This window comes from Ornithorhynchus anatinus, chromosome 18, assembly GCF_004115215.2.
Source record: "Ornithorhynchus anatinus isolate Pmale09 chromosome 18, mOrnAna1.pri.v4, whole genome shotgun sequence".
Lineage (NCBI taxonomy): Eukaryota > Metazoa > Chordata > Mammalia > Monotremata > Ornithorhynchidae > Ornithorhynchus > Ornithorhynchus anatinus.
In genome coordinates this window covers 42547377-42570776 of record NC_041745.1, presented here as the reverse complement: position 1 = coordinate 42570776, position 23400 = coordinate 42547377, and the positions used below count along the sequence as shown (strand labels likewise).

Sequence of the window (23400 nt, the reverse complement as noted above, 5' to 3'; positions counted from 1 at the left end):
TTGTTAAAACCATTCTTACTACTTAAAGAAAATGTCATCTCTTCCCAGGAGGTTTTCAGGCGTCAGCTTTTCCTAATGATAAAATAACTGAAATGAACTTGTACTGTGAGCGGGGGGGGGGGGGGCGGGGGGGGGGGGGAAGGGTTTCGGGATTAGAAGGGATTTAAGATTCCATGAAATAGACCAATGAGTGTTTAGGAACAAAGGGGAATGGACTCTCAGTGGTTACGGGGGGATATTTATGGATGCAGTGGAGAAGGTTCAATCGATCGATCGTATTTATTGAGCGCTTACTGGGTGCAGAGCGCTGTACTAAGTGCTTGGGAGAGTACAATATAACCATTTAACAGACACGCTCCCTGACGGCAACGAGTTTACAGTCTAGAGGAGGGGGGAGGCATTAATGTTAATAAATAAATCACGGATATGTACGTAAGTGCTGGGAGGCTGAGGGAGGGGCGAACGAGGGGCGCAAATCGGGGCAACGTAGAAGGGAGTGCGCGAAGAGGAAGTTGAGAGCTGAGTCAGGGAAGGCCTCTGGGAGGAGATGGGCCTGCAGTAAGGCTTGGAAGGTGGGGAGCGGAAACGCTTTTCAGATAGGGAGAGGGAGGGCGTTCCCGGCCGGAGGCAGGACGTGGGCGAGAGGTCGGCGGCGAGGCAGACGACATCAAGGTACAGTGAGTAGGTTGGGAACGGCGGACCCAAGTGGGTGGGCTGGGTTGTAATAGGAGAGGAGCGAGGCAAGGCGACCGCTGCTTCTGCTGTTTCTCCCGGTCTAGAGACCTTCCCTAATTAAGCCCTCTTTTCCCTCGCTTCCTCTCCCTTCCTGTATTTGGATCTGTTTGGATTTTCTATGTATCTGGCTCTATCTGTAAGAATCTCTGACCGATCTTTGAGCATTTGATATGCGCTCCTCAGCTTCTATGTACCTAGCTATAAGTTACACTATAAATTATTCACATGGATAATTAATAACTACGGCATCTGTTACACGCTACGTGTCAAGCACCGTTCTAAGCACAAGGTTATCCCTCTGGACTCAGTCTCTGACCCGCAGGAGGACTCACAGTCTAGTTGGAGGGAATGGGATTTAATCCCCATCTTACGGATGAGGAAACTGAGGTACAGAGGTGAACAAGGTCACCCAGACGACAAGTAGCGGGGCCGGGATTAGACGTCCTTCTAATTCCGAGGTCCGGGGCTCTTTCCACGAGGCCACGTCGCTTCTCTGATGTCTGCCTCCCCTTCTAAACCGTAAACTCATTGTGGGCAGAAGCGAGTTGACCAACTCCGTAGTACTGTACTCTCCCCGGCGCTTAGTACAGTGCTCGGCACACAGTGAGCACTTGACAAATACCACTGGTAATGACGATGAGGAGGATGGACCGCCCTTTAAAATCTGGACGCAGGGCAGTCGGACTGACCAAGACGTTCTGTGTCTCTCCCCTCCCAGGTGGACTGCTGCCGCCTGGCTAACCACAACTCGATACAAACGTTGGCCTTCCCCTTGAGAGGACGGGGAGAACAGCAGAAATGTTAGAATTTTTAATTGGCGATGGCCAAATCCATACGATTTTAATCCTCCCGAGATCTCGAGCCTGTCCACCCGTTACCCCTCTCGGTACATCCGTCGCGCTTTCTATTTCGGCCCCTTCGTTTCCACGGCTCCGCCGTCCGAGACGTCTTACCTGTAAGTGGTGTTCGGAACGTAGATATCCCGAGCGGGAAACTCCAAGATTTCCCTGGTGGGCCGGACCCTACTGTCAGGGTAGAGTTTGACCTGCAGCAACTCCGGAGTTAGGCAGTACTGGGGGTTCTCTGGAGCGGGAGAGATGTCGATCTTCAGCTGAGCTACAACGACACAGAGACGTGATTACTAAAGGAACCCAACGGCAACAGAAACCGACGATCGGGATTACTGCATTTCTGGCAGGGCTGCAGGTCAGATTCTCGCCTTTTCTTTCCACACGCACACGGCAAAACTCCCGTTCCCTTTAAATCCCACCCAGGACCCAAATGCACGGCAGAGGTCCACCTAACGCCCAAATGGGTATCCGCTCAGAAAGGGACGGGGACAGGGTTTTCAAACAGCTCGGCCAGACCCGAGCAGTGAGAGGTTTCCTTTAGAGACTGGACGGAGTTCACTTTCTTAAGCATTCGTTACTTCTTGTCCTGAGGTGCAGATTATTTGCGGAGGCTTCACCTCTTGCTCCAAGTGCTGATTTTTCCCGGTAGCGTCCTTTCCCTTTCTTGTCAGTAATTCTGTAGGCTTCCCGGGGGCGGGGAGACGCGTCCGCCTCTTCGGCGGATCGCGGATCGCGGGTGCGCAATAAGTGAAAGTACTGCAGGCAGGGGAGTGGCACGATCGCAAGGGGGAGAGGGTGGATTATTTCTCCATCACGCTGTTCGATTAGCGGTAACCGCACGTGTCGGCACTTCAGTGTTAATGACATTTGATTTATCTTAAGGTATTTCTTCAGCGCTTACTGTGTGTCAGGCACTGTACTAAGCGATGGGGCAGTCAGGTTGGACCATTTAACTGCCTCTCAAGCCAGAGGGTAGAGCATGCACAGGCATGCACAAGAGAGTACAGAAAGGGGACCGGCGGAACTCAAACCGAGATCTCGTTTAATGGGAAGGTGGAATGCAGGACGCCAGGCGGGACGTGGAGGCGGAGTGAGTGAAGAACGGTGCGGGCGTTCAGGTAGGTAAAGGGGGGAAGGAAGGGACGGAAGGATCGTTAAATTTAGGTTGGGGGAGGGAAGAGAAAGGCTGCTTTTAAACGAGTCCCCTTAAAGTAACAGATCACCTGTAATGGGTCTCAGTCTTCGTAAGACAGAAGACGGTCTTCTCATATCGGCAAGGAATTTGTACAGATCTTCATCGCTTAAGCGATCCCCTTCCTGTTTGCGTAGAAAGGAATCAGTTCACGGTGAATACTCAACAGAACGATGACAAAATTACTTTTCCCCACTCGTACACTCCCTTTTCCACTACATTCTAACACCGAGATAATTATTTCAGATTTTAAAATAGGAAATCATTCACACAAAAGAGTTAGGCGAAAGCAACTCATTACTCTACCTCCCCTATTCCTGCTATTTTAAAGGTTGCCTCCCCCTGTAGATTGTAAGCTCCTTGTGAGCGCGGGGATTGCGTCTACCGATGCTGAATCTTGTACTTTGCCAAGCGCAAGGTCGCAGTGCTCCGCACACAGCACGTGCTCCATAAATACCACGACTGATCGATCGATCACAAAAGAAGTGGTGCCCGACAAAAAATATCCAGAGCTCCGGAAGGATTTACACTTAATAATACTGCTGGTATTTGTTAAGCGCTTACTATGTGCAGTGCACCGTTCTGAGCGCTGAGGTAGATACGGGGTCATCAAGTTGTCCCACGTGAGGCTCACAGTCTCAATCCCCATTTTACAGATGAGGGAACTTGGGCCCAGAGAAGTGAAGTGACTCGCCCACGGTCACCCAGCTGACAAGTGGCGGAGCCAGCATTCGAACCCATGACCTCTGACTCCCAAGCCCGGGCTCGTTCCCCTGAGCCACGACACCTCCGGGTTCATCCAACCCTGTGAGGTTAAATAACAGGCCGGGCGACCGTCACTCTGTTCTCCCAAACGGTCTGTGGCCATTTTCGGAGATAATGTACAAAACTGGCTCATCAGAGGACCGCGCCTGGTGAATCGTAATCTTGCGGGGAAAGGACAAACAGGAAACAAACCAATACGGAGTTTCAACAGGGACCGAGAAACACCACTGACTAATCATCACCTCACAGAACATTAAAATGCTACTTCATTTCCCCAGCGCTCCGTGCAGTGTCCCGCACACGGCAAGCCCTCGGGATATACTGTCGGATGACCGAAGAGAGCCAAGGTCATTCCCAGGAAGAACGGGCAACTGTTGCCCATGAACTGGCCAGACAGGAATTGATGAGAAACAGCACGGCTTCGTGGATAGAGCACGGCCCAGGGAGTCAAAAGAACCTGGGTTCTACCCTCAGCTCCGCCAGGTCTGCGGTGGGACTTTGGGCGAGTCACTTAACTTCTCTGAGCTTAGTTTCCTCATCTGTAAAATGGGGATTAAGAGTGGGAGAACCCACGTGGGACAGGGATTGGGTCCAAGCTGATTAACCTGTACCTACCCCAGCACTCGGAACAGTTCTTGGCACGGAGTAAGCGCTTAACAAGCACCATAATTATTTATTATTACCAGCACTGAGTCAAACTGGACGATTTAATGAAGAGCGGTGGACAGAGACAAGCTGGGTGCACCCTGCTTCCGGATTCGCCTCCCTTCTTCCAGGAGGCATCACTCGGTTGTTGGATTCGCCGTGTCTGGCCCTCCCAGATCTGCCCAGAGGAGGAAATGCCCCAACGATGACCCGCTGACTCTGCCTCTACAGCGAAAGGGTGGGCTATCGGCAGTAGTGTATATGCCCCCAGACCGCTGAACAAAACGAAAAGTTTCGAGAGGCGGCGTGGCTCAGTGGAAAGAGCCCGGGAGTCAGAGGTCGTGGGTTCGAATCGCGGCTCTGCCACTTGTCAGCTGTGTGACTGTGGGCGAGTCACTTCACTTCTCCGGGTCTCGGTTACCTCATTTGTGAAATGGGGACGAAGACTGGGAGCCTCACGTGGGACAACGTGATTAAGCGCTTAACAAACACCAACATTATTATTAAAAGTTGGCGGCCCTGTTCTCTTGCGCAAATTGGATCTCGCTGTTACAGAACTGTCTCTGAAAACGAAGGACGGTGTGCACATCTGTGTACACACCCACCGGTCGGTTCGGCCCTCGGCCTAATGGCGACGGGAATTCTCTGGAGCTAATGGCATTTTTATGCTCTTAAGGAAGCGATTCTTGGGCAAATGCGATTATAACTCTAAATGAGTCAGACCCTGCTTTACCTCTTTTCATCTTTCCTTGACTTCCCCAGTTCCACCAGTCATCTATTTTACCGCAACTCCTCCTCGGTCATCGCTCTCAAAGTCAGGATAAGGGTGTGAGGGGGAAAAAACTCAACCGCTTCAAACTCCGCAAAGACGAGAGTAACGGAAATAATCTGCAAAAGCAGCTAGTAGCTAGGAGTTCTGTGTTTACAAACGCGTCGATTTTACTTTTATCGATAAGAGTTTTTCCGTCATTTGAAATCACCCTTTCGGCATTAAAGCTGATTCTCTGTGGGCCTGAAATCAATCAACCGACGGTAATTAGCGAGCCAACTGTGACTAAACGCCTGGGAGAGGACGATCCGACGGGATCAGCAAACCCATTCCCCGCCCATAACGAGTCTAAGGTCCGGAGGGGGAGGCAGACATTCGTACGAATAAATAATTCGTAATATGGGATCTGAAGGCACGGACGCAAGTGCTGCGGGGTCGGGGGTGGGGTGAGCAGCCAATGTCCGCCGGTCACAGATCCACGTGCAGTGAAGTGAAAGAAACCGGCTCACACTCACACCTCCTCTAGCGGCAACCCCGAAAGCCGGGAAATTAAGCCCGATTCTGGAACGATACCTGCTTAAAAAAGTTTGTCACAGTGAGCGTGGCCGGTCGAAAGCTAGTCAGGTTACAGGCCTCGTCCCCGCTGGCCGTCCTTTCGAGCGAGCGCCTCCCGGCGATGCTGGAGTTCCGCCTCTCGGACCAAGACCCTTTGCGTTCTGCCGAGTGAAGGAGAGGACACGCGCCCGCCGGTGAGGACCGGGATTCGTTTCGGGACCCAAGGTCCGCAGCCAAGGTATCCGCTGCCTTCCGGAGCCGGGCAATACGCGGGACAGAAGCGGAGGCTGGGCCAGGGTGATCGCGCGCCTGAGACGTCAGGAGCTCCAAGACGCACCCGGATCTCTCCGCCTCTCTCGCCGCGACGACTCATCCCTTATCGCTACGGTTTATCGCTAGGATAAAAGCCTTTAATCCTTCACGCTCTTCCGATGGGAGATGGAGAGGTTGGCCGTTGGGAAGGGGGTGAAGCGCCATACAGGACTGGCACCGACTCTCCAAACCTTCCTCAGCTGAAACGCCCCCTCTGTCTTAGCAGTCTGCTTAAATCGGACAGCGAAAGGCTTACTTACAAAACCTCCGTAAACGAGCCCACGGGCCGCTCGCGAATTAGCCTACTGATTCATCCCCGGCTCCCGCTGCAGAGGTCGGTCGCTCGGGAGCCGAGCTGGGTCCAGAGCCGCGGATTTCCTCCCATGCCCCAGTACCTCCGGTGCTGATTTCTACTTCGGTGGAATCTCGTTCCAAACTCCCGGCGCTGCTGACGATGTTCATCAGGTGGATCGCGGTCCAAGCGAAAGGCATGCGGTACTTCCCCAGTCTTTGGCAAAACTGCTCCGCTTGGCTTTTCAGCTTCTCCAGCTTCTCCTTGTTCTGCCAGAGAAATACTCGGCACGTTACGGGCCCGGCTAGAGGGGACAATCCGGTAAAGTGGGGGTGATTTAGGGATGGGAAGGGGGCATCGTTAATATCTTCCCTCATCCACCAGGCCTGAACCTTTACAAGTTCATGAACTCACTGTTCATGAAGAAGGCTACAGACGAAAAGTCCCACGGACACAAACGGAACTTTCATTCATTCATTCTCATCCTTCCCCCGTCGAGGGGCAGCGCGGCTCCGTGTCAAGAGCACAGGCTCGGGAGTCAGAGGTCGCGGGTTCTAATCCTAGCTCCGCCACTTGGCTGCTCTGTGACCTCGGGCCCGGCCACTTAACTTCTCTGGGCCTCCGCGACCTCATCTGTAAAATGGGGATAGAGACTGGGTGTCGTAGCTGAGAAGCAGCCTGGCTTAGTGCAAAGAGCCCGGGCTTGGGAGTCGGAGGGCGGGGGTCCTAATCCCGACTCCGCCGCTTGTCCGCTGTGTGGCCTTGGGCAAGTCACTTGACTTCTCTGGGCCTGTTACCTCCTATGTAAAAATGGGGATTAAAAGACGTGAGCCCTCCGTGGGACAATCTGATGAACCTGGATCTCCCCCAGCGCTTAGAACGGTGCTCTGCACATAGTAAGCGCTCAACAGATACCATAATTATTATTATCTACCCCAGCGCTCAGAACAGTGCTTGGCCCACAGTAAGCGCTTGACAAAAACCATAATTATTATGGTAATTATCTTTAAGCATCTAAGCTGGGTGGCCTTGACTGAATTAAATGGACGGGCCGGATTCTTCCAGATACGAATCAAGAACTAGTTTTTCGGGTATTGGGTGACCGGGGTTTTGGTCCCTCAAAACACGGACTCCGGCAAGAGGACAAACTATTTAAACCCACGTGACGGAGGAAGGGCTCACCTTGGCGGCATCTGCTTCCTTGAAAATCATATACGGTTCAGCGCACTCCCCAATGTCTCCTTGCTGCAGGACTTTCTCCAGCTGGGGAGGGAAGGAAGAGGAGGGAGAAGACGTATGGGAAGTGTCAGGTTTCCGATAAAAATCCGCAAATAATAACAATTAAGGTACTTGTGAAGCGCTTACTACGTGCGGGGCACCGCTCTAAGCGCTGGGGGAGACACGGGGTCATCAGGTTATCCCACGTGGGGCTCACATTTTTTTAATCCCCCTTTTTACAGATGAGGTAACTGAGGCCCAGAGAAGTTAAGCGACTTGCCCAAGGTCACGCGGCAGACAAACGGCAGAGTCGGCATTAGAGCCCACAACCTCCCACTCCCAAGCCCGCGCTCTTTCCACTAAGCCACGCTGCAAATAATAATAACGTCGGTATCTGTTAAGCGCTTACTACGTGCAGAGCACCGTTCTAGGCGCCGGGGGAGAGACGGGGTCGTCCCACGTGAGGCTCCCGGTCTTCATCCCCGTTTTCCAGATGAGGTCACTGAGGCCCAGAGAGGTGAGGTGCCTCGCCCGCAGTCACCCGGCTGACAAGCGGCGGAGCCGGGGGGGTCGAAGCCGTGACCTCTGACCCGGAAGCCCGGGCTCTCTCCACTGAGCCACGGTGCAACGTACATCCTAAAACCGCCGCTCACGACATCCTAATTGGCCGCGGCGCTTGTTGAGTACCTGTCGGCCAAGGACTCGACTAGCCCCTTGGGAACTCGCAGGAGAAGTAAGCGGGATAGTCCTCGCCCGGCCCAAGCGGGCCACCGGAAGGGGCAACGGAGATGGAGGCGAGGCTCTCCGAAGTGGCAATCCCGATTTTAGCTCCTTTTTGAAAACGAGTCCGGCAACCTAAAAAGAAATCCCCAACTGCCAATACCTTCCAGCTCAACCACTGCCACTTGCCAGGGGTGCGACTACGAAGCAGCGTGGCTCAGCGGAAATAATAATGTTGGTATTTGTTAAGCGCTTACTATGTGCCCAGCACCGTTCTAAGCGCTGGGGGAGACACAGGGGAATCGGGTGGTCCCACGTGGGGCTCACGGTCTTCATCCCCATTTTACAGATGAGGGAACCGAGGCACCGAGAAGTGAAGCGACTCGCCCACAGTCACACGGCCGACAGGTGGCAGAGCTGGGATTCGAACTCGTGAGCCCTGACTCCAGGGCCCGTGCTCTTTGCACTGAGCCACGCTGCTTCTCCAAGAGCCCGGGCTCGGGAGTCAGAGGTCACGGGCTCGAATCCCGGCTCGGCCACTTGTCAGCCGTGTGACTTTGGGCGAGTCACTTCGCTTCTCGGTGCCTCGGTTCCCTCATCTGTAAAACGGGGATTAAGACCGTGAGCCTCACGTGGGACGGCCTGATCCCCCGGTGGCTGCCCCAGCGCTCAGAACGGTGCTCGCCACATAGTAAGCGCTTAACAAGCACCACCATTATTAACTAAGAAGAGCAGCGTGGCCTAGTGGGTAGAGCGTGGGCCTGGGAGTCAGAAGGACCTGGGTTCTAATCCCGGCTCCGCCACCTGTCTGCTCTGTGACCTTGGGAAAGTCGCTTCACTTCTCGGGGCCTCAGTCACCTCCTCGGTAAAATGGGGATTAAGACCGCGAGTACCATGTGGCATGTGGACTGTACCCAACCTGATTACGGCTCAGCGGAAAGAACCGGGGCTTGGGAGTCGGGGGCCGTGGGTCCTAATCCCGGCTCCGCCACTTGTCAGCCGGGTGACCTTGGGAAAGTCTCTTCACTTCTCTGGGCCTCAGTTACCTCATCTGCAAAATGGTGACGAAGACCGTGAGCCCCACGTGGGACAATCTGATCACCTGTATCTCCCCCCCCCCCCCCCCCCCGGCGCTTAAAACAGTGCTTTGCGCACAGGACGTGCTTAACTACCATCATCATCATCATCATCAGCTTGCATTCATTCATTCAGCAGTATCTATTGAGCGCTTCCTACGTGCAGAGCACTGTACCGAAGCGCTTGGAACGGACAGATCGGCAACAGATAGAGACGGTCCCCGCCCTCTGACGGGCTCACGGTCCCATCGGGGGAGGCGGACGGCCGAGAACGATGGCGGCAGATAGAATCGAGGGGAAGAACGGCTCATTAGAACGATAGCAGATAAACAGAATCGGGGTGACGTACATCTCATTAACAAAATAAACAGGGTGATGAAGATATAGACGGTCGAGCGGACGGGCACGGTGCCGAGGGGAGCGGACGGGAGAGGGGGAGGAGGAGAGGGAGAGGGGGGAGAAGAGGGTTTAGCCGCGGAGAGGTGAAGGGAGGCGGGTAGAGGGAGCAGAGGGAAAAGGGGAGCTCGGTCTGTACCGTGCCCGGCACGTAGTAAGTGCTTAACAAATACCGTTAAAGAAAAATCTCCAAACTGACCCGGAGGTCCTTTACCGATATACTCACTTGTGCCTACAGATTGTTGAAAAGGGGGCTGAAAAGGGCGCCTCTTACCTTGATGACCAGGAAGACATCCTGGGAGGGGTAGGTGATGGAAAAAATAGCAGATCTGGCCAGGGTGGTGATAGCGGCGGGTGGCACGTGCGGCCGCAGCACCCCTTTCATTTGCTCGGAGTTGAGGTCGAAGTAGAAATTCTCTGAAATCTAAAAGACGCGGGTTCGGGTTTCCGAACGTTCTGACGAAATCCCCTCTCGCCTGGTGACCGTTGCCACGACCGTCCGGTCAGTCCGTGAAGCGGCGTGGCCTAGTGGCGAGAGCCCGGGCTTGGGAGGCGGAGGTCCTGGGTTCTAGTCCCGGCCCCGCCCCTCGAGCCGGGGCAAGCCACGTCACTTCTCCGGGCCTCAGTTCCCTCATCTGGAAAATGGGGATGAAGACTCCCGTGGGACGACCTGATCGCCCTGTATTCCCCCCGGCGCTCAGAACGGTGCTTGGCACGTGGTAAGCGCTTAACCAATATCACCATCATTATTATTAATGTTCTCTGTGCTTCGGTTCCCTCATCTGGAAAATGGGGACGAAGACTCCGAGCCCCACGCGGGACAACCTGATCACCCTGCATCTACCCCCGGCGCTTAGAACGGCGCTTGGCACACGGTAAGCGCTTGACCAATATCACCATTATTGTTCTCTGTGCCTCGGTTCCCTCATCTGGAAAATGGGGATGAAGACTGTGAGCCCCACGTGGGGCAACCTGATTACCTTGCATCTCCCCCGGCGCTTAGAACGGTGCTTGGCACATGGTAAGCGCTTAACAAATATCATATTATTATTTTTTAAATGTTCATCAAAAACAGGTTCACCACATCCTTGGGTTGACATAGCAAGCGCTTAGTACAGCGCTCTGCACATAGTAAGTGCTCAATAAATACGAATGAATGAGTGAATGAATGAACGAACAACCGCCTATTGGTTTTCTAAAGTTTACGTCCCAGCGATTTGACTACCTAAGAAGGTGGATTATTAGACCAAACAAACAAACAAAAATCCCTGCTGTTTTCCTCTCAAGGACTGTGGCGCAAATCTTCTTTTTTGGAAATTACGATTCTGAACGGGGTAGATGAGGGGATTCCCTTCCAGAGTTATAGCCCCAGGCTGAGTTTAAAAACCACGCGAAAAGTCCCGGACCAACTTGGATGCGTTTTGACATCACCGAACGGCATCGTAAAATGGTTGCTCACACAGGGTTCGGCTGCAGGAAAAATAATAATAATAAAATAATAAAAATAATATCTACAGGGAGGCAGCCGGGGGTCACTAAAGCAGCGGGGCTCAGTGGAAAGAGCTCAGGCTTGGGAGTCGGGGGTCACGGGTTCGAATCCCGGCTCCGCCACTCGTCAGCTGCGTGACTGTGGGCGAGTCACTTCACTTCCCTGGGCCTCGGTTCCCTCATCTGGAAAACGGGGATTAACTGTGAGCCTCACGTGGTCCAACCTGATGACCCCGTATCTCCTCCAGCGCTTACAACAGTGCTCTGCACATAGTAAGCGCTTAACAAATACCAAGATTATTACTAAAGCGACTGTGAGAGCCTCCTGAATAGAAGAGATGGAAAAATTCATCCAGGCAGTCGTATTTATCGAGCGCTTACTGTGTGCAGAGCACTGTACTAAGCGCTTGGGAAGTCCAATTCGGCCACGGATCGAGACGGTCGCCACCCAACGACGGGCTCCCGGTCTAGAAGTCTAGAAATACGACCGGAGAGCGGAACAGTAATAGGATCCGGCACGGAAAGTACGCCGAAGCTTTATTTTAGCGATACCCATTTTGAAACTGAAATAATTGCTAATTTCAGTTCAGTCACTCAAATCTGGGCCAAAAAAAAAAAAAAAAAAAACCTGCCGGAATAGTCGGAACCTTGGTAAAATGCACTCAGAAGAATCCATTGTCTAGTTAAACGTCTCCTTCCTGTTTCCCACGTAAAACTCCACTTTGGAAACAATTTCTCGAAATGTACATCATCTACGATGGTTATTTCAAGGGAGAAAGAGTTCTACAACACCAAGGCCAAAACTTACCTTCTTCTTTTCCTTGACGTCGTATAAGGCCAAACTTGCAAAAATGGGCTCAATTTCAATCTCAAATCTTTAAGACAAGAACACAAAACGGAGTTGGCCTGCGAATTCCCGTCACGGATAAATGTAGCCAACGTCACCGGGTTCCGTGATTCCTTTCCTTACGAAAATTGATAGTTATATTCCGGGAGGATTCTCGGTTTTAGATAGACAGAACATAGGTTTCTGGGGTGGGGGGTTTCTGTTGTTGTCTTGTTTTTGGTATGGTACCTGCTAAGCGCTTACTATATGCCAGGGACCGTACTAAGCGGTGGGGTAATAATAATAATGTTGGTATTTGTTAAGCGCTTACTATGTGCAGAGCACTGCTCTGAGTGGTGGGGGAGATACCGGGTCACCAGGTTGTCCCACCTGAGGCTCACGGCCTTCATCCCCATTTTCCAGATGAGGGAACCGAGGCGCAGAGAAGTGAAGCGACTTGCCCAGAGTCACACAGTTGACAAGCGGCGGCTCCAGGATTCGAACCCGTGACCGCCGACTCCCGAGGCCGGGCTCTTTCCACTGAGCCGCGCTGCCTCTCACCGTCGTCTTAATCCCCATCCTTCAGAGGCGGGAACTGAAGCGCAGAGAAGCGAAACGACCTGCCCACGGTCACCCAGCGGGTGAGGGGCGGGGCCGGGATTAGAACCCAGGTCCCCCGACTCCTAGGCCAGCGTTCTCTCCGCTAAGCCACTGTTTCCCCCTGGCTATCGCGTGGCTCGGGGGGGGGAAGAGCCCGGGAGTCAGAGGTGATGGGTTCGAATCCCTGCTCCGCCGCTTGGCAGCTGCGCGACCGTGGGCGAGTCGCTTCACTTCTCCGGGCCTCGGTTCCCTCGTCTGGAAAATGGGGATGAAGACCGTGAGCCTCACGGGCGACAACCTGACGACCCTGTATCTCCCCCGGCGCTCAGAACGGCGCCCGGCACGTAGCAGGCGTTCAACAAATACCAACGTTATTATTATTATTATATCTGAGCTTGGAATCGATCAGACCGTGAGCCCGTCAAAGGGCAGGGACCGTCTCTGTTGCCGACTTGTTCATTCCAAGCGCTTAGTACAGTGCTCTGCACATAGTAAGCGCTCAATAAATGCTATTGAGTGAACATACATTTTGGGGCCCTGACGCTTATGTGTAGGTGTACTTTCACTGCATTTCCACCTTCTGCAGGTCAAAGGATAAGCGCGGCCCGTGGAATACGAGGATTTAGCTGCGGAGAAAATCGGTACCCTGGGATCCTCAGAAAGCCAGGCTGCCCACACAAAGCCAAAACCCTTCAGGAGCCCTTCCGCCTCTCTGTTTCGTTTCAGCACGTCGTCCTCTTCATCCGGGAACCAAGAAGGCTTTAAAGCGTAGCCCGTGAGCACGAGGTAGAAGAGCTTCACTGCGGCCCGAGCGTTTCTTGTGGTGCCGCACTTTCCCGAGCGCTCGGCGGAGCGCCCCCCGCACGGCGAGCGCTCACTAAACGCGACCGACCGAACGAGAGCGCGCCCGTTCTGCCGTGACCCGGCGACTCGACCCGCGGCCGGGACCCCGAAGGGCCAAATTGGCGAAATCGCAGGGGGCCGCCGACTGCAGCTGAAAAGCCGTCCGAAAAATCCAGCCGCAGGGCGATAAGCCCCCCACGTACTCACTTGAGAGAGAGGCATTTTACAAGAAGTCTTTGGCCAAAATGCTCTTTGGGTATTTCGGGAATGCCAAGCCGCTCTATTGGTTCCTCCTGTAGGTCAAAAATCACAATGAAAAGGCAGAGAGTTACTCACTGTTCAGCTTGGCACCCACCGCCCCTTATTATTAAGAAGCAGCGTGGCTCAGTGGAACGAGCATGGGCTTCGGAGTCAGAGGTCACGGGTTCGCATCCCGACTGTGCCACTCGTCAGCTGGGCGACCGCGGGCGAGTCGCTTCGCTTCTCTGGGCCTCGGTTCCCTCATCTGGAAAATGGGGATGAAGACCGTGAGCCCCCCCGTGGGACCACCTGATTCCCCTGTGTCTACCCCAGCGCTTAGAACGGTGCTCTGCACCTAGTGAGCGCTTAACAAATACCAACGTCATCATTATTATTACTAATCCCGACTCCGCCGCCTGTCTGCTGTGTGACCTCGGGCAAGTCACTTAACTCTCTGGCCCTCAGTGACCTCATCTGGAAAAATGGGGATTAAAAAATGTGAGCCCCACGTGGGACAATCTGATGACCCTGTATCTCCCCCAGCGCTTCAGTTCATTCATTCAGTAGTATTTACTGAGCGCTTACTACGGGCAGAGCACTTGGACTAAGCGCTTGGAATGGACAAATCGGCTCTGCCCACGGTAAGCGCTTAACAAATACCGTAATTATTATATTATTTAAAAAAAAAAATAATCCCGGGTTCTTAATCGGAGCCTCTCGCCCACTTCTTCCTCACTGCTTAGCCACGCGGCACAGTTGCCACATTTCTAAATTCAGCTGAAAGGACGCTCGATACTTAAAAACACAACTGGTCGCACGCGTTGGGTGCTTGACTTGAATCCCGTTAGGGAATCGGGGAATTATCCCTTTGACCAGATGGGAAGGCCGGATGCGCAATCAGAAGAAACTGCCTGGGCGGCCGCACGCTCTGTCCGTCACAGTTCTCGAGCGCTCACCGTGCGCAGGGCGCCGTACCGAGTGCTCGGGAGAGTACGGCAGAAGCGGACACATTCCCTGCCCGCGGTGATCTTCCGGTCTACGGGACGGGTCCGAATCCAAGTGGGAGGTCTCATTAGAGAAGCAGCGCGGCTCAGTGGAAACAGCCCGGGCTTGGGAGTCAGAGGTCATGGGTGCGAATGCCGGCTCTGCCCCTCGTCAGCTGCGTGTGACTGTGGGCGAGTCACTTCACTTCTCCGGGCCTCGGTTCCCTCATCTGGAAAATGGGGATGAAGACTGGGAGCCCCACGTGGGACCACCTGATCGCCTTGTATCTCCCCCAGCGCTTAGAACGGTGCTCTGCACATAGTAAGCGCTTAACAAATACCAACGTTATCATTATTATTATTATTATTATTATTATTAATGCCAGGTTTTTGCCCGAGCTCAACCCTCGTGTTAGGGAAGAGGTGGGGTGACTAACGTGCCGGCGAAAGGATTCTTCGCCCGGGGTCAGCGCTGGCCTGTTCTGGTGGTGCACTGCTGCCCCAGGCCCATTTCTTCAGAAACCTCGGTGCGCTCTAACCAATAGGTCGGTGAAGCAGACGCTTAGTACAGTGCTCTGCACCCGGTACATCAAATAAAAATCAAATTCCGGTATCTGTTAAGCGCTCACCCTGTGCCAGGCACCGTTCTAAGCGCTGGGGTAGACACAAGGTAGTCGGGGTGTCCCACCTGGGGCTCACAGTGTTCATCCCCATTTTCCAGATGAGGGAACCGAGGGCCAGGGAAGTAGAGCGACTTGCCCAAGGTCACACAACAGACAGGTGGTGGAGCCGGGACAATAATAATAACGTTGGTATCTGTTAAGCGCTTACTAGGTGCAGAGCACCGTTCGGAGCGCTGGGGGAGATACGGGGGAATCGGGTCGTCCCACGGGAGGCTCACGGTCTTCATCCCCATTTTATACATGAGGTAACGGAGGCCCAGAGAAGGGAAGGGACGCGCCCAAAGTCACACGGCTGCCGAGTGGCAGAGCCGGCACTCGAACCCATGACCTCCGACTCCCAAGCCCGGGCTCTTTCCACCGAGCCACGCTGCTTCCCACGACCTTCTGACTCCCAGGCCCGGGCGACAGCCCCTTCGCCGGGCCGCTTCTTTGCGCTCCATAAATACGCCTGAATGAATAATAATAATAATGTCGGTATCTGTTCAGCGCCGACTACGTGCAGAGCAGCGTTCTGAGCGCTGGCGTAGATACGGGGTCATCGGCTTGTCCCCCGTGGGGCTCACCGTCTTCATCCCCATTTTCCAGATGAGGGAACTGAGGCCCGGAGAAGTGAAGCGACTTGCCCACAGTCACACGGCTGCCAAGTGGCAGAGCGGCATTCGAACCCATGACCTGCAGCCACTTGGCCGGGCCGCCTCTCTGCGCTCAATAAATACGCCCGAATGAACGAGCGGCGTCGGACGAACCGGCCCCAATTCCCTGACCGCATCCCGGCCAAAAGGCGGAGCCGAGACGCCGGAAATGTGAGAGCGCTCGCTCTTCGTGGGCAGTTCCTCTCCCGCTTCTGTCGCACTTCCCCAGGAGTCCAGTACAGCGTCTCCCACCCAAGAGTGGCTCAATCAACCCCATTTTTTTAAAAAATGCTACGCCCTAAGCGCTCACTGCGTGCCGGGCCCGCCACTGAGCACCGGGGTAGATACAAGCCCTTGGCCCCGGGGAAAGAGCCCGGGCTCGGGAGTCAGAGGTCGTGGGTTCGAATCCCCGCTCTGCCACTCGGCAGCTGGGTGACTGTGGGCGAGTCACTTCACCTCTCTGGGCCTCAGTTTCCTCATCTGTAAAATGGGGATGGAAGACCGCGAGCCTCACGTGCGACGACCCGATGACCCCGTGTCTCCCCCGGCGCTTAGAACGGTGCTCGGCACACAGTGGGCGCTTAACAGATACCGACATTATCATTATTGTTATTAAAAAGGAGGGCGAACGGGTAATTGCACGTCCCCATATTTCGGAGGAGGAGACTCGCCCCAGTTTCTACACCAGGCCGAGTGGCCGAGCTGGGTCTCAGCGCCCCGTTCTCCTGACCTCCGGGCCCGTCTTCCCCCCGCCAGGCTCCGCGGTCCCGACCCAGCTCTCGGCGGCGGCGACGCGCCCCCTTCGAGATACCTCGTCGGGCGCCGGATGCAACGCGAAGAGTTCCCTGTGGCGACTGGATTTCCGCTGCTCATCGTTCTGGCGGTCGATCTCCTCGTTCGGGGTGCGATCGAGCAGGTTGGGAAGCAGGGCATCGGGAAGAGAGTTCTTCAGGTCGAAAATACTGCAGGCCCAGCTACCCCGCGGCGTGTCGTCCATCGACACCGAACGTCTTTTAAGGTCGTCCTGCACGGAGCCCGTCAATTAGAAACCAGACAATCCTCGGCAGACGGCTCGGACGAAACCGGGAGCGACTCCCACTTCCCGACGCCACCGAGCACGTTACCTGCTCGTCCTGGTAGCCGCCATCTGGAATTTCATCCGACTCGAAGATCTGCTTGGGCAATCCTCTCTGCCTTTCTTTCTGTTTGTCCAACGTATTGGGATTGAATCCCGTCCCCAGTTTGTGGTACCTGGTCCAAAAATCGCATCGCGAGGCATTTAGGTTTCGTCCCGCTAGGACTGGGAAATGCACAGCGCAGCTTCCCCGCACGATTCCCCGGCATTTATTTATTTGCTGTTGTTTTAATGAGACGGTCATCCCCTCGATTCTATTTATCGCTATCGTTCTCGTCCGCCCGTCTCCCCCGCCTAGACCGTGAGCCCGTCAGAGGGCAGGGACTGTCTCTGCTACCTATTTGCCCATTCCGAGCGCTTAGTACAGTGCTCTGCACAGAGTAAGCGCTCAATAAATACTACTGAATGAATTTAATTTTCTCTGGAATATTTCTCACCGTCCTAAGTCACAACACTGGGGCGCCGTGGAACGTCAGCTCCGCTCCGAGCGCGTGGCCGGCAACCGGAGCTTGACGGCGTTCCCTGCTACGAGCTTCTTTCATTCTGCGTATCTAGGGACGGGGCTTAAACGCTGCCGTAAGAGTCAAAGGATCCCTTTCCCCCAAAGGAGCTCGCGCTCAATCCACTCAATCGGAGATGCCGAGAAATTCCTCTTGACCGATTTACACTCCAATGGGGCCCGTGCTTCCTTCGTTGCTTGCGACCTCCAGGTCTGAGAAGCAGCGTGGTTTAGCGGAAAGAGCCCGGGCTTGGGAGTAATAATAATAATGTTGGTATCTGTTAAGCGCTTCCTACGTGCAGAGCAGCGGTCTAAGCGCTGGGGGAGATACAGGGTCATCCGGTTGTCCCACGGGAGGCTCACAGTCTTCATCCCCATTTTCCAGATGAGGGAACTGAGCCGGGATTCGAACCCATGCCCTCCGACTCCCAGGCCCGGGCTCTTTCCACTGAGCCACGCTGCTTCCCACGACCTGCTGACTCCCAGGCCCGGGCTCTAGCCACTTGGCTGGGCCGCTTCTCTGCACTCACTAAAATATGCCCGAGTGAATAATAATAATACCCATGTCGGTATTTGTTAAGCGCTTACTATGTGCCCAGCACTGTTCTAAGCGCTGGGGGAGATACGGGGTCATCGGGTCGTCCCCCGTGAGGCTCACGGTCTCAATCCCCATTTTCCCGCATGAGGTAACTGAGGCCCAGAGAAGTGACCTGCCCACGGTCACCCAGCTAAGTGGCAGAGCCGGCTTTCGAACCCGTGACCGCGGACTCCCACGCCCGTGCTCTTTCCACTGAGCCACGCTGCTTCTCTGACTTCCGTGTACCCCAGGGCTTAGCACGGAGCCCGACGCAACGCTCCCACAGTCTTCAACGAGAACCAACCGGGGAGAAAGGCGCCCTCCGAAGCAGCGGAGTTTATTTATAGTCCCCAAAACGGCTTCCTTCCTCTTTTTCCACCCTCTCTTACTTTCGATTAACACGAGGCTTCCGGATCCCGTGACCATTATTCATCTGGCCGAACCCCGGAGAGGAAAACGCAACCGACTGTCGGAGGTAGCGGACCACTCACTTTCTGTTCACGATCGCCCAGTCCTCTGTGTAGCTTCTCACGCAGTCTCGAACGTGCGGATCCATTTCACTATTTAAAGAAAGAGACGTTATTTGCCTTTCTTTCAGCCACAAGACGGGCGAGATGTCTCATCCCCGGGAAAAGTCGTTTCCTCGGCGGGTAATCCATTCATTCGGTCAGTCGGTCCGTTGAGAAGCAGCGTGGCTCAGTGGAAAGGGCCCAGGCCTGGGAGTCCAGGGGTCATGGGCTCGAATCCCGGCTCCGCCACTTGTCAGCCGGGGGACCGTGGGCGAGTCACTGCACTTCTCTGGGCCTCAGTGACCTCATCTGGAAAATGGGGATTAACTATGAGCCTCCCGTGGGACGACCTGATCACCCTGTATCTCCCCCAGCGCTCAGAACAGTGCTCTGCACATAGTAAGCGCTTAACGGATACCAACGTTATTATTATTATTGTATTAGCGAGCACTTACTGTGGGCGGAGCACTGTACTAAGCCCTCGGGAGAGTAAAACAGACACATTCCCCGCCCACAACAAATTTACAGTGCAGAGAAGCAGCGTGGCGCAGTGGAAGGAGCCCGGGCTGGGGACTCGGGGGTCATGGGTTCCAAATAATAATAACGTCGGTATTTGTTAGGCGCTTACTACGTGCGGAGCACTGTTCTAAGTGCTGGAGGAGGTACGGCGTCATCAGGTCGTCCCACGTGAAGCTCACGGTTAATCCCCATTTGACAGATGCGGTCACTGAGGCACCGTGAAGTGAAGTGGCTTGCCCGCGGTCACCCAGCTGACAAGTGGCGGAGCTGGGATTCGAACTCATGGCCTCCGACTCCCAAGCCCGGGCTCTTTCCGCCGCTTCAAATCCCAGCCTGTCAGCTGCGGGCCTCTGGGCGAGTCCCTTCACTTCTCTGGGCCTCCGTTCCCTCGACTGTCAAACGGGGACGAAGACCGTGAGCCCCACGTGGGACAACCTCATTCCCCCGTATCTCCCCCGGCGCTCGGAACAGTGCTCTGCACGTAGGAAGCGCTTAACAAATGCCACCGTTCTTATTATATTACAGTCCAGGAAGACATTACGGGGGGGGGGGGGGGCCGACAAGCTCGCAGCAGCCAACCCGCCCCTAGCCCCCCACCTGCGGAGATGCGGGGGGCCCGGCGGGAACGCCCAGAAGCGGTGCGGCCTCACGGTTAGAGCCCGGGCCCGGGCGTCCGAAGGACCTGGGTTCTAATCCCGGCTCCGCCACTTGTCTGCACGTATCTGTACATACAGATACCTATTGACTTATGCATATTAACGTAACGTCCGTCTCTCCCTCTAGACCGCGAGCTCGGTGCGGGCAGGGAATGCGTCTTTTGCTGCACTGTAGTCTCCCGCGCCCGGGGGTCGGAGTCCCGTCTCCGCCACCTGGCTGCTGTGTGACCTCGGGCAAGTCGCGTCACTCCTCTGGGCCTCAGTTCCCTCATCTGGAAAATGGGGAGTAAGACGGTGAGTCCCCTGTGGGACAGGGACTGGGTCCAACCTCATTACCTTGTATCCAGCCCAGTGCTTAGAACAGTGCCCGGAGCTTAAGGGACACAGTTATCATTATTGTTATTGCTAATGTAGATAAGTCCCGGGGTAAATCTGACAGATCTGCACCTCCGGAGGGCAAGTCCGACTACGGAAGCAGTTGACACAAGTCCGATCATTCGTTCATTCGCTCGAGAAGCGGCGTGGCTCAGGGGAAAGAGCCCGGGCTTGGGAGTCAGAGGTCATGGGTTCGATTCCCGGCTCTGCCGCCTGTCAGCTGTGGGACCGTGGGCACTTCTCAGTGCCTCGGTTCCCTCATCTGTATAAAACGGGGATTAAGACCGTGAGCCTCACGCGGGACAACCTGATGACCCTGTATCTCCCCCAGTGCTTAGAACGGTGCTCTGCACGTAGTAAGCGCCGAACAAATGCCGAGAGTATTATTATTTATTGAGCGCTTATCGTGTGCAAATCCCTCGACTGAGCGCTTGGGAGAGTACAAAATAACAACAGGCACCATCCAGCCCGCAACGAGGGCACCGGCTAGAGGGAGAGGCGGGCGTTAATACAAATAAATAACTAGATAAATAGATAAGGGCCGGCTACACTCTACCTCTCTTCGGGGACGGCAGAGACAAGCGTCCTGCAGTCCCTTGGACTGTAAACAACTTCCACGTCATCTGGAGGAAATTCAAGCAGGTCCCTTAAAGGCCCAGACTCCATAGCCAGAGGGTGCGTAATCAGATAATCTTCCAAATCCACGGGATCCACGGCTTCAGTCAGGGGAACCTATAAAACAAAATCAGCAACAGGAGAATTTGTCTGGGGGAAAAGAGAAATGCGACTTGAACTCTCTAATACGGGATGTAATCAATCAATAGCATTTATTCATTCAAGAGTATTTTTTGAGCGCTTACTCTGTGCAGAGCACTGTACCGAGCGCTTGGAACGGACAGATCGGCAACAGATAGAGACGGTCCCCGCCCACTGACGGGCTCACGGTCCGATCGGGGGAGACGGGCGGACGAGAACGATGGCGATAGACAGAGTCGAGGGGAAGAACGGCTCATAGAAACAATGGCAGAAAAATAGAATCGGGGTGACGTACATCTCATTAAACGAACTAAATAGGGTGACGAAGATACGTGCAGTCGAGCGGACGGGTACGGTGCCGAGGGGGTGGGACGGGAGAGGGGGAGGAGGAGAGGGAGACGGGGGAGAAGAGGGTTTGGCCGCGGAGAGGTGAAGGGGGGAGGGTAGAGGGGGCAGAGGGAAAAAGGGGGGAGCTCAGTCTGGGAAGGCCTCTCGGAGGAGGTGAGCTTTAAGTAGGGATTCGAAGAGGGGAAGAGGATCAGATCGTCGGAGGCGAGGAGGGAGGGCGTTCCGGGACGGCGGGAGGACGCGGCCCGGGGGTCGACGGCGGGACGGGCGGGACCGGGGGACGGCGGGGAGGCGGGCGGCGGGGGAGCGGAGCGTGCGGGGCGGGCGGCGGAAGGAGAGAGGGGAGGAGAGGTAGGAAGGGGCGAGGGGACGGACGGCCTCGAAGCCTAGAGTGAGGAGTTTTTGTTTGGAGCGGAGGTCGACGGGCAACCACCGGAGGTTTTTAAGAAGGGGAGTGACATGCCCGGAACGTTTATTGAGCGTTTATTATGTGCAGAGCATCATACTAAGCGCTTGGGAGAGTGCGATACGTAAGCTGGGGCAGGGGGCAGGGAATGGGTCTGTTTACTGTTCTAGTGTACTCTCTCGAAAGCTTAGTACAGTGCTTCGAACACAGTGAGCGTTCGATAAACACGGCCGGAGGAACGAATGGAGTCGGTCCACACAGTCTCTGCCTGCAACGCGTTTACGGCCCAGTTTCGGTAACCTGGTTTCTCCTGCTCACCTCCTCCCAACGGCCTCATCAAGACTGCAGAAGTGAAAAGGTTTGCTTTTGAAAACGAAAACCGAGACCGACCGCCCCCCTCATCTTCATCCTTGAGACCTCTGCTCCGAAGCCAAGTAAATCCTCCGGGTCGCTTACCTTCTGCGGAACACGAAACCATACGTTATCCCTTTACGTTATTGCTTTTCATTCATTCGATAGTATTTACTGAGCGCTTACTGTGTGCAGGGCACTGGACCAAGCGCTTGGAACGGACAGATCGGCAACAGATAGAGACGGTCCCCGCCCTCTGACGGGCTCACGGTCCGATCGGGGGAGACGGACGGACGAGAACGATGGCGACAGATAGAGTCGAGGGGAAGAACGGCTCATGAAAACGATTGCAAATAAATAGAATCGAGGTGATGTACATCTCATTAACAAAATGAATAGGGTAATGATAAATAGGGTAATGCCTTTCCCTAAGAGACGGGAAATCCACAATAAATCGGAATCTGGCTTCGCTCTCGATCACATCGCTAGCCTCAGCGATCAAGGACAGCCGCAAAGATATTTAATCTCCAAAATTACAGACGCCGTAAGACCTCAGGATTCTATAATTGTTTTTAAAGCTAGCAATGGCGCTTACCCGCCGTACGACGTGGCCCGAAAACAAATGCTAGCGTTGGCAATGAAGCTTTCAGGCTAAACTACGCTGGGAAGTTTCACCGGGCTTAGGGTACATCATCTTTCCCAGGAGTGTGACTTGGTTCGCAGAGGGAAGTAAACGGGAACCGAAAAAAACCAAAAAAAGACGAGCTTCAGCAATAAAAGTTTCATAACCACCATAGGCTTTTTCAGTTCCTTAGAACTAAGGGCCAAAATGCAACCGAAAAACGATGTGCCCTGAGGAACAATATCGGACTTGGAAAAAAAAAAAAAATCAGAATGCCAGGGATTTTTCATTTACCATTATTTACAATAATGCATCCATCTTTTGGGAATCGTCAGATCTGAAAAGTTAAAGATTAGCCCTTTCGGGCAGGGATTGCGTCTACCTACTCTAAAGCATTTAACACAGTGCCGAGTACCCCATGAGGGCTCAGGAACTACCCCTGATTGACGGATCTCTTTAAATCTATGAAGTTTTGTTTTTTAACGGACCAGCAAAAGGTCACTCCAGCGACCTATCACGGGTTAATTCACACCTCTTCCGAGAACCCTTCCCCGACTGAACTCCACCCCTGTAGATCCCGTCCTCCCAACAACATCCAACCAAATACTTGTGCAGGTCCAGCCGCGTCTAGAGCCGGGGCCCACCCGAGCCCCCCTTCCCTCCTCGGAAGCCTGCTCGCCGCTTGACCTCTGATGTTCTTTGACTCCCGGCGCTGGGACGGTCACAGTCTCTTCTACACTCTGCAGTCTGGCAATCGGTTCCCCCGAGATGGGCATCCTCCAAAAGTGTTTATAATCCCGCAGACCTCCTCCACGCACGTGTGGGC

At 54.4% G+C, this 23400-nt stretch overlaps 1 protein-coding gene across 11 annotated transcripts in view; it reads right to left on the bottom strand.

Annotated features, from left to right (window-relative positions):
- The window catches only part of DOCK7 (dedicator of cytokinesis 7), a 149624-nt gene that overhangs the window by 95001 nt on the left and 31223 nt on the right, over positions 1-23400 (bottom strand). For 10 of the 11 annotated variants that reach the window (XM_029083307.2, XM_029083308.2, XM_029083310.2 and 7 more), the window contains exons 3-14: positions 20648-20823; positions 18524-18592; positions 16946-17072; positions 16633-16845; positions 13491-13576; positions 11823-11889; positions 9801-9950; positions 7299-7379; positions 6220-6385; positions 5531-5673; positions 2810-2903; positions 1689-1851 (exon numbers count right to left, since the gene is read on the bottom strand). In XM_029083307.2, the coding sequence (XP_028939140.1) occupies positions 1689-1851; positions 2810-2903; positions 5531-5673; positions 6220-6385; positions 7299-7379; positions 9801-9950; positions 11823-11889; positions 13491-13576; positions 16633-16845; positions 16946-17072; positions 18524-18592; positions 20648-20823 (1535 nt within the window). The remainder of the gene's footprint in view (positions 1-1688; positions 1852-2809; positions 2904-5530; positions 5674-6219; positions 6386-7298; positions 7380-9800; positions 9951-11822; positions 11890-13490; positions 13577-16632; positions 16846-16945; positions 17073-18523; positions 18593-20647; positions 20824-23400) is intronic. The other variant, XM_029083317.2, reaches the window with a different exon arrangement.